The sequence below is a fragment of the Nanorana parkeri genome, unplaced genomic scaffold (assembly GCF_000935625.1).
Source record: "Nanorana parkeri isolate BGI_ZX_2015 unplaced genomic scaffold, ASM93562v1 scaffold1251, whole genome shotgun sequence".
Taxonomy (NCBI): Eukaryota; Metazoa; Chordata; class Amphibia; order Anura; family Dicroglossidae; genus Nanorana; species Nanorana parkeri.
The window spans coordinates 9,820-22,458 of record NW_017307519.1 but is presented as its reverse complement, the minus strand read 5'-3'; the positions used below and the strand labels follow the sequence as shown (position 1 = coordinate 22,458).

The following is a 12,639-nucleotide window of genomic DNA, read 5'->3' as shown; positions in this document are numbered from 1 at the left end:
ATCCCACCACCATAACATTCCCCCCCCCCCCCCCCTTATATTGACCAGGTCGCCCTTCTCCTGACCCGGCCAGGCATGGACTCCACTAGACCTCTGAAGGTACGCTGTGGTATCTGGCACCAAGCCGTCAGTAGCAGATCCTACAAGTCCTGGAAGTTGTGAGGTGATCGGCCTCCAGGGATCGGACTTGTTTCTCCAGCACATCCCACAGATGATCGATTGGATGGAGATCTGGAGAATTTGGAGGCGGAGTCATCACCTCAGACTCCTTGTTGTGTTCCTCAAACCATTCTTCAACCATTGTGTGCCATCAGGGAATACCGTCTCCATGACTTGGTCAGTTTGAGCCTTCCCTCCCCCCGTTCATCAATGAGCCTTCCCTCCCCGCGTCCATCAATGAGCCTTCCCTCCCCGCCTCCATCAATGAGCCTTCCCTCCCTGCCTCCATCAAGGAGCCTTCCCTCCCCGTGACCCTGTCACCGGTTCACCATACAGATCAGCCGAGTCATAGAAAAGTGGGAAGTCCTCCGTTGTACCTTGTCATAGGTCAAAGCTGAAGGACTTGATGCGAGTGACGCCATATTACTCTTATGGCAGGTTTCATTTAAAGGGCCGGCTCACACTTCTTGCTTTATCACTACAGAACAATGTATAACGGTGCGACTGTCATGTATATAGTCGGTATTACAGTAATAATAGAATTACATTTTGTTTGCATGACGCACGATGATGTCACCGTCCTAGCATCCAATAAACCGATAACGACCATTCCAAACTTCTTACAGAACAGCCCGGACATGGACACCTCTAGAGCCTGAGTTATTATTATTATTACAGCCAGTTTCGGTGACCTCAATTTTCGATGCTGCAGTTAAGCAATAAAGATTGGTCACCTAACCACCGTCAGGCTGTGCTTTTGGATAGTGACCCATGGCAGCTAATCCTGGTAGCCGACTGTTCTCAGGGTCAGGTTGCTTGGCGAGGCGATCCTCTTAGGTGTGAACATCACTGTTTCTGAACATACATTACATGGCCAAACATGTATGGACACCTGACGATCAAATCTACCTATAGGACCAACCGCATGCAGATCCCGTACCTACAGAAGGAGATCAGGTGTCTCCAGTGAAGGTTCTGGTAATCCTACCTCATACAAAGACATTGTAGACAATTGTGATCTTCCAGCCTTGTGGTCACAGTTTGGTGAAGACCCTTTTCTGTTCCACCATGACTGTCCACTGTGTACAAAGCCAGCTCCATAAAGACATGGTGTGACCAGATTTGTGGAGGAACTTGAGGGTCCTGCACAGAGCCCTGACCTCAACCCTACTGAACACCTTTTAAGATGAATTGTAACCCGGTCTTCTCATCCAACATCAGTACCTGACCTCTCCAATGGGACAAATTCCCTCAGACACCCTCCAAAATCACATGGAGAAAAGTGGAGGATCGTATAGCCACTAAGGGAGGCCAACTTCATGTTAATGGCCATGGGGGGAAGAGGCCATCTATGGCCATGGAGGGTGGAGGCAACTCCATATTGATGGCCATGGAGGGTGGAGGCAACTCCATATTGATGGCCATGGAGGGTGGAGGCAACTCCATATTGATGGCCATGCGGGGTGGAGGCAACTCCATATTGATGGCCATGGAGGGAGGAGGCAACTCCATAATGAAGGCCATGGAGGGTGGAGGCTCCATATTGATGGCCATGGAGGGAGGAGGCAACTCCATAATGAAGGCCATGGAGGGTGGAGGCTCCATATTGATGGCCATGGAGGGAGGAGGCAACTCCATAATGAAGGCCATGGAGGGTGGAGGCTCCATATTGATGGCCATGGAGGGAGGAGGCAACTCCATAATGAAGGCCATGGAGGGTGGAGGCTCCATATTGATGGCCATGGAGGGAGGAGGCAACTCCATAATGAAGGCCATGGAGGGTGGAGGCTCCATATTGATGGCCATGGAGGGAGGAGGCAACTCCATAATGAAGGCCATGGAGGGTGGAGGCTCCATATTGATGGCCATGGAGGGAGGAGGCAACTCCATAATGAAGGCCATGGAGGGTGGAGGCTCCATATTGATGGCCATGGAGGGAGGAGGCAACTCCATAATGAAGGCCATGGAGGGTGGAGGCTCCATATTGATGGCCATGGAGGGAGGAGGCAACTCCATAATGAAGGCCATGGAGGGTGGAGGCTCCATATTGATGGCCATGGAGGGAGGAGGCAACTCCATAATGAAGGCCATGGAGGGTGGAGGCTCCATATTGATGGCCATGGAGGGAGGAGGCAACTCCATAATGAAGGCCATGGAGGGTGGAGGCTCCATATTGATGGCCATGGAGGGAGGAGGCAACTCCATAATGAAGGCCATGGAGGGTGGAGGCTCCATATTGATGGCCATGGAGGGAGGAGGCAACTCCATAATGAAGGCCATGGAGGGTGGAGGCTCCATATTGATGGCCATGGAGGGAGGAGGCAACTCCATAATGAAGGCCATGGAGGGTGGAGGCTCCATATTGATGGCCATGGAGGGAGGAGGCAACTCCATAATGAAGGCCATGGAGGGTGGAGGCTCCATATTGATGGCCATGGAGGGAGGAGGCAACTCCATAATGAAGGCCATGGAGGGTGGAGGCTCCATATTGATGGCCATGGAGGGAGGAGGCAACTCCATAATGAAGGCCATGGAGGGTGGAGGCTCCATATTGATGGCCATGGAGGGAGGAGGCAACTCCATAATGAAGGCCATGGAGGGTGGAGGCTCCATATTGATGGCCATGGAGGGAGGAGGCAACTCCATAATGAAGGCCATGGAGGGTGGAGGCTCCATATTGATGGCCATGGAGGGAGGAGGCAACTCCATAATGAAGGCCATGGAGGGTGGAGGCTCCATATTGATGGCCATGGAGGGAGGAGGCAACTCCATAATGAAGGCCATGGAGGGTGGAGGCTCCATATTGATGGCCATGGAGGGAGGAGGCAACTCCATAATGAAGGCCATGGAGGGTGGAGGCTCCATATTGATGGCCATGGAGGGAGGAGGCAACTCCATAATGAAGGCCATGGAGGGTGGAGGCTCCATATTGATGGCCATGGAGGGAGGAGGCAACTCCATAATGAAGGCCATGGAGGGTGGAGGCTCCATATTGATGGCCATGGAGGGAGGAGGCAACTCCATAATGAAGGCCATGGAGGGTGGAGGCTCCATATTGATGGCCATGGAGGGAGGAGGCAACTCCATAATGAAGGCCATGGAGGGTGGAGGCTCCATATTGATGGCCATGGAGGGAGGAGGCAACTCCATAATGAAGGCCATGGAGGGTGGAGGCTCCATATTGATGGCCATGGAGGGAGGAGGCAACTCCATAATGAAGGCCATGGAGGGTGGAGGCTCCATATTGATGGCCATGGAGGGAGGAGGCAACTCCATAATGAAGGCCATGGAGGGTGGAGGCTCCATATTGATGGCCATGGAGGGAGGAGGCAACTCCATAATGAAGGCCATGGAGGGTGGAGGCTCCATATTGATGGCCATGGAGGGAGGAGGCAACTCCATAATGAAGGCCATGGAGGGTGGAGGCTCCATATTGATGGCCATGGAGGGAGGAGGCAACTCCATAATGATGGCCATGGAAGGTGGAGGCAACTCCATATTGATGGCCATGGAGGGTGGAGGCTCCATATTGATGGCCATGGTTTTAGAATGGTATGTCCACAAAGGTCGTATAGGTGTGATGGTCAGGTGACCACAAACTTTAGTATGGAGGATGTCTTTCTCATGGTCACCAAAGAAACCCGAAGTCCGTTATTGCTTATTTCTGCTTCTGGAGATGCTAGTTGCCTGGCCATCCATGTCTTCAAAGCTCTCAGTCCCTGCCCTGCAACATGTAGAATATAAAGACTTCCAAAATGACTTCCCGGATCTACAAAAGTCCCCCCACCCTAGGCCATCTTAACCTTCTTAACGTTGGATACACTGCAGAAAAAAATCAGGCGTGTGCTTGCGGCCTCGTGCGGTGGAGGGGAATGTGGTTGCCTTTCAGAGGTGCTGGGAGGAGTTTCTTGGTGTCCTTCATGATGGACCCAGCTTGAGCCTGAAGGTGGCTTGTTTAGCTTATGGTTGGGTAGCTCAACGACGCCCGGTCTCCAAAGGAAGCAACTTAAAGACTGGACATAAAAAAGGCACAAAAACCAAATCGAAGTCCAAAAAAAGGTTTGATGATCCAACAGCCAACACGTTTCGGTAGTGGACACCTCCCCCTTCCTCAGGCTTTGTACACCGGGGACAGTCATGGTGGAGGAATGGACTCGGAGCAATACCTCAAAAACTGGATCTCATTATGACTTCTGGGTCCTTTCCCAATTTAATAGACTGCAGACGGCAAGTTACCTTCATGAACAGGCCGGTGTGACAACATCCCGAAGACATCCGACCCTATAAAAGGCGGGTTGTCCCTTCTTCATAAAAGAATAATGAACCTTAATCACTTATTATCCACCAATGAAATCCTTCGGCTCATCCTGAGACGGTCTGTAATGACTGACTCACTGGCACATCATGGTTTTATGACCTTAACACCTTCAGTGCCCTCCTATGACTTGCTCTGGCAAATTACTTCCATCCACGAGCAGGCAGGAACCGATTTCCGGCACAAGCTGGAGACTTGACCACGCAGGGCAAAGCGACGTGTTCCTTTAAATGATCGCGGCACATACTCCCCTTCACTGTGCTACCCCCCCTGCTCTGTTCGGCCACCAAGAGAGACAAGTCATGACTTCTCACCCCCTCTGTGTTAAAAAGTTGAGAGGGGGAGTTGTTCTGAAGTCCTAACACACTTCCTGTCCTAGGTGACGACAACACTGCTTCTCCATGGATATATACAGTGTGTGAGCGTTGTCACCCTAGGGTAGAAGGTGTGTATGGTCTAGCAAACCCCCATTCTCCTACGTTAGGGACATTAGAAGGGAGGGAGGGGTTCTGTACCTGGACAGTCCGGGTTTTGAATGTTCATGGCAGGAGAGACCTGGACACAAGGTGTCAGGCAGACGGGCAACCAAAATTGAGATAGGGGCTACTGCCCCCAACTGTGATTTATTTACATACGAATGGGCGGCGCTATTTACATATGAATAAGCCGCAACTTATTCCCCCCCCCCCAAAAAAAAAATGTCCGCTCGTCGCTAGAGTGTTCGGGTTTCACTTGACGAAAAGGTGGCAACCCCATCTGTCCATGGGTGACAACCCTGCTCCTCCTATAGACACAGTATAGCAAGCGTTGTCACCCTAGGACAGGAAGTGTGTAACTGGCCGGATCACGGGTGATAATGATGCCTGGAAAAAAGGAAAACGAATGCAGCTGCCACATCCTGAGATCCAGAAAGCTGCAGCAGTATATTTTGTCGGGTTCAGACGCACTTTTTGGGGGTTCATTTATAAACAATTTGCGTTTGACGTTCGCCCTGTGTGAATATACGCACGAACGTTGTCTATCTTTTTACGTGTGTGATTACGTTTTGAAACGCTCTGCTTGTAATATCGCATGACGGCCACTAGATGGCGCTGGAGAAAAATACTTGGCTCCATCTAGTGGTCATAGTGTGATATTACAGGCAGGGAGCCGTTTCCTTTTTATGAACAGGAGGAGGGCGTGACTACAGCTGCGGAGCATTGAAAATACTTTCCTGTGCTCCTATTTAGCTCCATCTAGTGGTCACAATGTGATATTACAAGCAGAACATTCCAATGTAATCCCAAAGAGATGGGGAACGCAGGGAGAAGGGCAACGCAAAAGGTTTATAACTCCACCCCTTTTAAGTGAACCGTTCTAGAGCACAGACCCGGGTCACGTTAAAGCCCCTCCCCTCTGCAATGCAATCATTGAATTAAAAAAATAAGTGAACCCTTCTCAAGCATCCATAATAACCCGATCGATCCTGTGTCTTCCCTTCAGCTATAAGGACAGAGCGCCCTCTGGTGGTGGCCAGCAGACTATTGATGACATGGAGCTGGAGTGGCAGGACGAGGAGTTCCCCAGGTAAGGAAGAAACTATAATTGTCTAAAGCGGGGGGGTGGGCAGCTCCAGCTGTTGTGGGACTACAAGTCCCATGAGGCATTGCAAGACTCTCAGTCACAGGCATGACTCCCAGAGACAGAGGCATCATGGGACTTGTAGTTTCTGCACGGCTTGAGGGCCGAAGTTGCCCCCCCCATCTACACCGAGCAAGCAAATGATTGGCAGATTGTAGATCCGCAGCCTATAGGGCGCAGTGATGTAGTCTGGTGATCTTCTATTTCTGCAGACCCCTCCCCGAGGAGACGACGGAAGAGGAAGATCTGGACTTGGAAGAAGAGGACCTGTCAGGTATGGAACTGGAAGTGATGGCAAATCCAAAAATGTTTGACTTGCCCCCCCCCCCCCGGGGACAGGAAGAGAGGGGGGAAAAAAAATGGGGACACTTGTTTCAGTGACATCTGTCTATGGGAGGATTGTCCCCTCACTTCCTGTTGTGACAGGAAGTAAAGTTGAATCTCCCCAATGGGACCCAAAAACACCAAAAAAAAAAAAAATCCCTACTCTACCTAAAAAGTTTCAACAAGTTTTGGTTTTAGACGCCCGTTAAATATTTTGGCCGTCACTGTGACACCCGGAGACGGGTCCGACGTCCTCATTCTGTAAAGATTCGTTTTTAACCTTCGGTATCATTTTGTGTTCTGGTCGCAGCCGGCCCGGCGAGCACCCTGGACCTCTGCGGGAACCGCCATGTCAGGAGGCGCTTGTCGGCCCCGGACATCAGCTTCAACCTGGAGAAAAGCCAGGAGTCGGCCACCTCCAGCGAGTTGTGGACCACCAGCACCACCACCACGGACGAGACGCTGGACTTCGACACCGAAGATCTGGAAACGCCCGACAGCAGCGAAATGCTCGAATTTCCCAGCGTGAGCCACGAGTTCGAGTGGGACGGTGAGTGCCGGTCCGGTGATGTCTCCGGGTCTTCTAACTCTTTCCATGGTTTGGTGAAGGCCCATGTGACCCTTGTTGGCTAACTTTTTGAGTTCAGAAGACCTGTTGGTGAGTTCCCAGGTCTATACACCCGCTGTGCCCATTATGAGGAGCTCCCACCATCCCTGTGCTGAGTTCCCGGGTCTGTACACCCGCTGGGCCCATTATGAGGAGCTCTCACCATCCCTGTGCTGAGTTCCCGGGTCTGTACCCCCGCTGTGCCCATTATGAGGGGCTCCCACCATCCCTGTGCTGAGTTCCCGGGTCTGTACACCCGCTGTGCCCATTATGAGGGGCCCCCACCATCCCTGTGCTGAGTTCCCGGGTCTGTACACCCGCTGTGCCCATTATGAGGGGCTCCCACCATCCCTGTGCTGAGTTCCCGGGTCTGTACACCCGCTGTGCCCATTATGAGGGGCTCCCACCATCCCTGTGCTGAGTTACCGGGTCTGTACACCCGCTGTGCCCATTATGAGGGGCCCCCACCATCCCTGTGCTGAGTCCTCGGGTCTGTACACCCGCTGTGCCCATTATGAGGGGCCCCCACCATCCCTGTGCTGAGTCCTCGGGTCTGTACACCCGCTGTGCCCATTATGAGGGGCTCCCACCACCCCTGTGGCGAATCCCCTATTTATTTATCTCTTTGGATTCCCCCCCAACAGATGACCTGCCGAAGGCGATAGGGACTAAGGAGGCTTTATACGTGGAGACCCTGGTGACCGACATGGAGGACGAGAGCGGGCGGAAGTGGCGTGTTTTCCTCATGGGGGAGCATAAGGTGGACATGACGGCCATAGAACCGTACAAGAAGATCGTCTCCCATGGAGGTAACCCTGGCTGGGTCTCTGTGCTTCCCCGTGAAATGCAGGCAAGCCTTGGCTAGTGGGAGGAGCTGACAGGGTGCTTTACATGGTCCTGATGCAAGCAGTGGGCCGGTTCTTGGGAGGAGTTATGCAAGTATCAAAATGCCTCGACGGCTGGGTGTCAGTCTGGAGGAGTGGGATGTCGTAGGCAGGCTGTAGTTGAATAGGTAACGCCCACATGTGATGCTGAGCTTCCACGAGTGGAGGAACTGAAATCTAATGAAGGGGCGTGGCCATGGACAGATGGGCTGGGGAGAAAAGGGCTAGATGATGCTTCTTGTGGATATAAACCAACGGCTGTTTCTACTCTGAAACCTTTTTCTCTTTTACTTTCCCCCCAAGGCTACTATGGCGACAGTTTAAACGCGATCATTGTTTTTGCCACGTGTTACTTGCCGGAAAGCAGTATTCCTAATTACCAGTACGTCATGGACAATCTGTTCAGGTATGGACTGCGTTACTTCCACAGCGAGACCTGCCTAAGCCATCTCCTATAAGAAGGAGGAACAACCCCTTTTAATCCAGAGATCTCCCCCTCCCGCAGTACTTCTTTTCTGCCACTAGATGTCCTCAGTCTGACAGCCTGCATGATCCCGGACGAGCCCCCAACCAGTGGCTGGACAGTGAAAGGAGAAGCAGCGCATTGATGAGCTCACCTCTCTATCACTCTGCTTCTTGCAAGCACGTGAGCTGATTGCCTCCTGGTGCTGCTTCTTCGTCTCGTACTCCATCCCTGCAGCAAGAGGCTGATACCCCGTCACATTCAGCACTTCCACTGCATTAAAAATATACAATTAATGATGAATCAATGAATACAAAACTGTTTTAATTTGTATCTTTTTGAGTTCAGGTTTACGGCTCCATTCACAAAGCCAACATACCAGGATAAGGATACAAATCTTCCCAAAAAAAGTTTAAATCCAATGAAACTAAAATGACAGAATAAGGATCCTTATCTTCTTTAACACGGGGATAAGGATCTCTATTTTGGTCATGTGACTATACTTTTATAATGGACTCAGCCGAACATAACTGTCAGCGTTTTGAGAATAAGGATCATTATCCCCGCTGTGTTAGATTTGTGGATTGAGCCCGCTGTGACTTTATAGTGAGGTCCCTATGGTTGGCAGCCTGTGATGGCTGTAATACTATATGGCCACCAGAGGGCAGCATTGTACCACTGAGGACTCGCAGCTGACGATATGTGTGGACTACAAATGGCCATGCACAGACGCGGTCCACTGTTGTCACCATCCGGAAACCTGTCCGTGGCAGCCATGGGTGGAGTGCCTGTAGACAGGAAGCGGCTGGAAAGAGGCTGCAGGAGACCAGCACCGCACTGTGTCACCAGCTCTGGTTTGTGCCGTACACACAGGTATATCATCGGGACGCTGGATTTGATGGTCGCCGAAGACTACATGCTCATCTACCTGAACGGATGCACTCCGCGGAGCAAAATCCCGCCCATCAACTGGATCAAGCGGTGCTACCGGGCCACCGGGAGGCGGTAAGTGAGGCAGCCGTTGTCTTCGTGACAGGTACACTTGGAGATGTTTATTTTTGTCTTGGCTGGTGGGTCAGACGCCCTCCTGGCTTTTGAGGTTGCCGCTCCTGGGTTCCCGGCTCCGCCCATTTGCTTCCATCATCACGAGGGAGCCCACCCTTACCGAGAGTCATTTATAGCAGCGGCAGGAGTGCAGCGACAGGAGTGAGACTCCAGGTGGCTTTGGTTGTCTTATTATACCGGCATGGAAATGCTTCTCTTGCTTTTTTTTAGGTTAAAGAAAAATCTGAAGTCGGTGTTGATCGTCCACCCCACGTGGTACGTGAGGGCCCTGCTGGCCATAGTGCGGCCCTTCATCAGGTGAGTTCGTTCGTATACATTCTCAAACTCCATTCATCCACCAATGTGTCGGTGATCGCACAGCTGGTGCAGGAGCAGAGCCAAGAATGCCACCATTACACGGTAGAAATGTTTAATATGCTCAACTCAAAGAGAACCTGTCAATGTAACATTATGAGAAGAGCCTTTGGCTTGTTGGGAGAATGCCCCCAGTGATGTGCCGGGACAAGTGGCCTCACCTGGTTAGGTAGTGAAGCCCGGATCGGCCATAATCTGCTGAGAGTGGTTCCCTTTTAACGTTATGTGGACACCTGACCATCACACCTACTAGAAGGCCAAATCTATGAAGGGACCTCTCCCAATGATGGTGTCTCCAGTGAAGGTTCTGGTAATACTCCATCAAACAAAGACATTGTAGACACTTGAGGTCCTCCAGCCTTTGTGGTCACAGTTTGGTGAAGACCCTTTTGTGTTCCACCGTGACTGTCCCCTGTGTGCAAAGCCAGCTCATAAAGACATGGTGTGACCAGTTTGGTGAAGACCCTTTTCTGTTCCACCATGACTGTCCCCTGTGTACAAAGCCAGCTCCATAAAGACATGGTGTGACCACTGTGGTGGAGGAACTTGAATGCCCTGACCTCAACCCTACTAAACACCTTTGGGATGAATTGGAACACGGATTGTGAGCCAGGTGTTCTCATCCAACATCAGTACCTGACCTCACCACAAATTTCCACAGACACCCTCCAAAATCTTGTGGATTTGCCATCACTTCCAGTTCCATACCTGACAGGTCCTCCTCTTCTAAGTCCAGATCTTCCTCTTCCATTGTCTCCTCGGGGAGGGGTCATGACCACCTGTACTAAACTCTACTGAGCACCTTTTGAGATGGTCTTCTCGTCCAACTTCAGTACCTGACCTTTACAAATGTTCTTTTGGTTGAATGGGCGCAAATTCCCCCAGACGCACTGCAAAATCTTTTGGAAAGTCTTCCCAGGAGATGATGGATGGTATAGCCACAAAGGACGGTCAAGTCCATATTGATGGCCATGGGGAGGGTCAAGTCCATATTGATGGCCATGGGGAGGGTCAAGTCCATATTGATGGCCATGGGGAGGGTCAAGTCCATATTGATGGCCATGGGGAGGGTCAAGTCCATATTGATGGCCATGGGGAGGGTCAAGTCCATATTGATGGCCATGGGGAGGGTCAAGTCCATATTGATGGCCATGGGGAGGGTCAAGTCCATATTGATGGCCATGGGGAGGGTCAAGTCCATATTGATGGCCATGGGGAGGGTCAAGTCCATATTGATGGCCATGGGGAGGGTCAAGTCCATATTGATGGCCATGGGGAGGGTCAAGTCCATATTGATGGCCATGGGGAGGGTCAAGTCCATATTGATGGCCATGGGGAGGGTCAAGTCCATATTGATGGCCATGGGGAGGGTCAAGTCCATATTGATGGCCATGGGGAGGGTCAAGTCCATATTGATGGCCATGGGGAGGGTCAAGTCCATATTGATGGCCATGGGGAGGGTCAAGTCCATATTGATGGCCATGGGGAGGGTCAAGTCCATATTGATGGCCATGGGGAGGGTCAAGTCCATATTGATGGCCATGGGGAGGGTCAAGTCCATATTGATGGCCATGGGGAGGGTCAAGTCCATATTGATGGCCATGGGGAGGGTCAAGTCCATATTGATGGCCATGGGGAGGGTCAAGTCCATATTGATGGCCATGGGGAGGGTCAAGTCCATATTGATGGCCATGGGGAGGGTCAAGTCCATATTGATGGCCATGGGGAGGGTCAAGTCCATATTGATGGCCATGGGGAGGGTCAAGTCCATATTGATGGCCATGGGGAGGGTCAAGTCCATATTGATGGCCATGGGGAGGGTCAAGTCCATATTGATGGCCATGGGGAGGGTCAAGTCCATATTGATGGCCATGGGGAGGGTCAAGTCCATATTGATGGCCATGGGGAGGGTCAAGTCCATATTGATGGCCATGGGGAGGGTCAAGTCCATATTGATGGCCATGGGGAGGGTCAAGTCCATATTGATGGCCATGGGGAGGGTCAAGTCCATATTGATGGCCATGGGGAGGGTCAAGTCCATGATTTTGGATTGAGACGTCCAACAAGCTCCTCCTAGGTGTGATGGTCTGGTGTCCACCATCTTTTGGTCATGCAGAGTACCTTATACCAAGCCTGCAGCCAATCGAGAGGTACATTTGGTGTTCTTCGGTTCCTAATACTTTTTTTTCAATATCTATTCCAGTGCAAAGTTTGTGAAGAAGGTGACGTTTGTTAAAGATCTGTTGGGACTGTCACATCTGGTGTCCCTGGATGTCCTCCATATACCGGATTGTATACAGCAGTAAGTACCCCCAACGCCAGACAAGACTTTCTTCTTTTAGTTTTTAGACAGGGGAGGGGGGGGGGTTAGAATGTTTACCTAGTTTTATCTTGTCTGTGACTCCTCGGGGGAGGTCTCCTCTCAAGAGCCCTCAGCCATGATGCAAGCAGTGGGTGGGCTCTTGGGAGGAGTTATGCAAATGATAACATTCCTTGATGGGTGGATGTCAGTCTGGAGGAATGGGTGGTCCCAGATAGGCTAGATTTACATGTAGACCACCCTAGGTAAGGCCCACATGTGATGCTGATCCTCCATGATTGAAAAAACTGAAATCCCATCTATGGGGTGGGGCCAGGGACCGTCAGTTTGGGGAGCAGTTATACAAATGATAAAATTTCTTGATGGGTGGATGTCAGTCTGGAGGAATGGGTGGTCCTAGGTAAGCTAGATTTACATGTAGACCACCCTAGGTAAGGCCCACATGTGATGCTGAGCCTCCATGATTGAAGAACTGAAATCCCATCTATGGGGCGGGGCCAGTACAGTCAGGTTGGGGAGGAAAGACTT

The 12,639-nt window shown here is 51.4% G+C and overlaps 1 protein-coding gene across 1 annotated transcript in view; it reads left to right on the top strand.

Annotated features, from left to right (window-relative positions):
• The window catches only part of LOC108797268 (bcl-2/adenovirus E1B 19 kDa-interacting protein 2-like protein), a 19,737-nt gene extending 7,640 nt beyond the window's left edge, over nucleotides 1-12,097 (top strand). Inside the window, exons 2-9 of the mRNA XM_018568841.1 lie at nucleotides 5,957-6,040; nucleotides 6,307-6,368; nucleotides 6,729-6,968; nucleotides 7,670-7,834; nucleotides 8,213-8,315; nucleotides 9,246-9,377; nucleotides 9,648-9,734; nucleotides 11,995-12,097. Of these exons, the coding sequence (XP_018424343.1) occupies nucleotides 5,957-6,040; nucleotides 6,307-6,368; nucleotides 6,729-6,968; nucleotides 7,670-7,834; nucleotides 8,213-8,315; nucleotides 9,246-9,377; nucleotides 9,648-9,734; nucleotides 11,995-12,097 (976 nt within the window). The remainder of the gene's footprint in view (nucleotides 1-5,956; nucleotides 6,041-6,306; nucleotides 6,369-6,728; nucleotides 6,969-7,669; nucleotides 7,835-8,212; nucleotides 8,316-9,245; nucleotides 9,378-9,647; nucleotides 9,735-11,994) is intronic.
• Nucleotides 12,098-12,639: the final 542 nt, after the last annotated feature.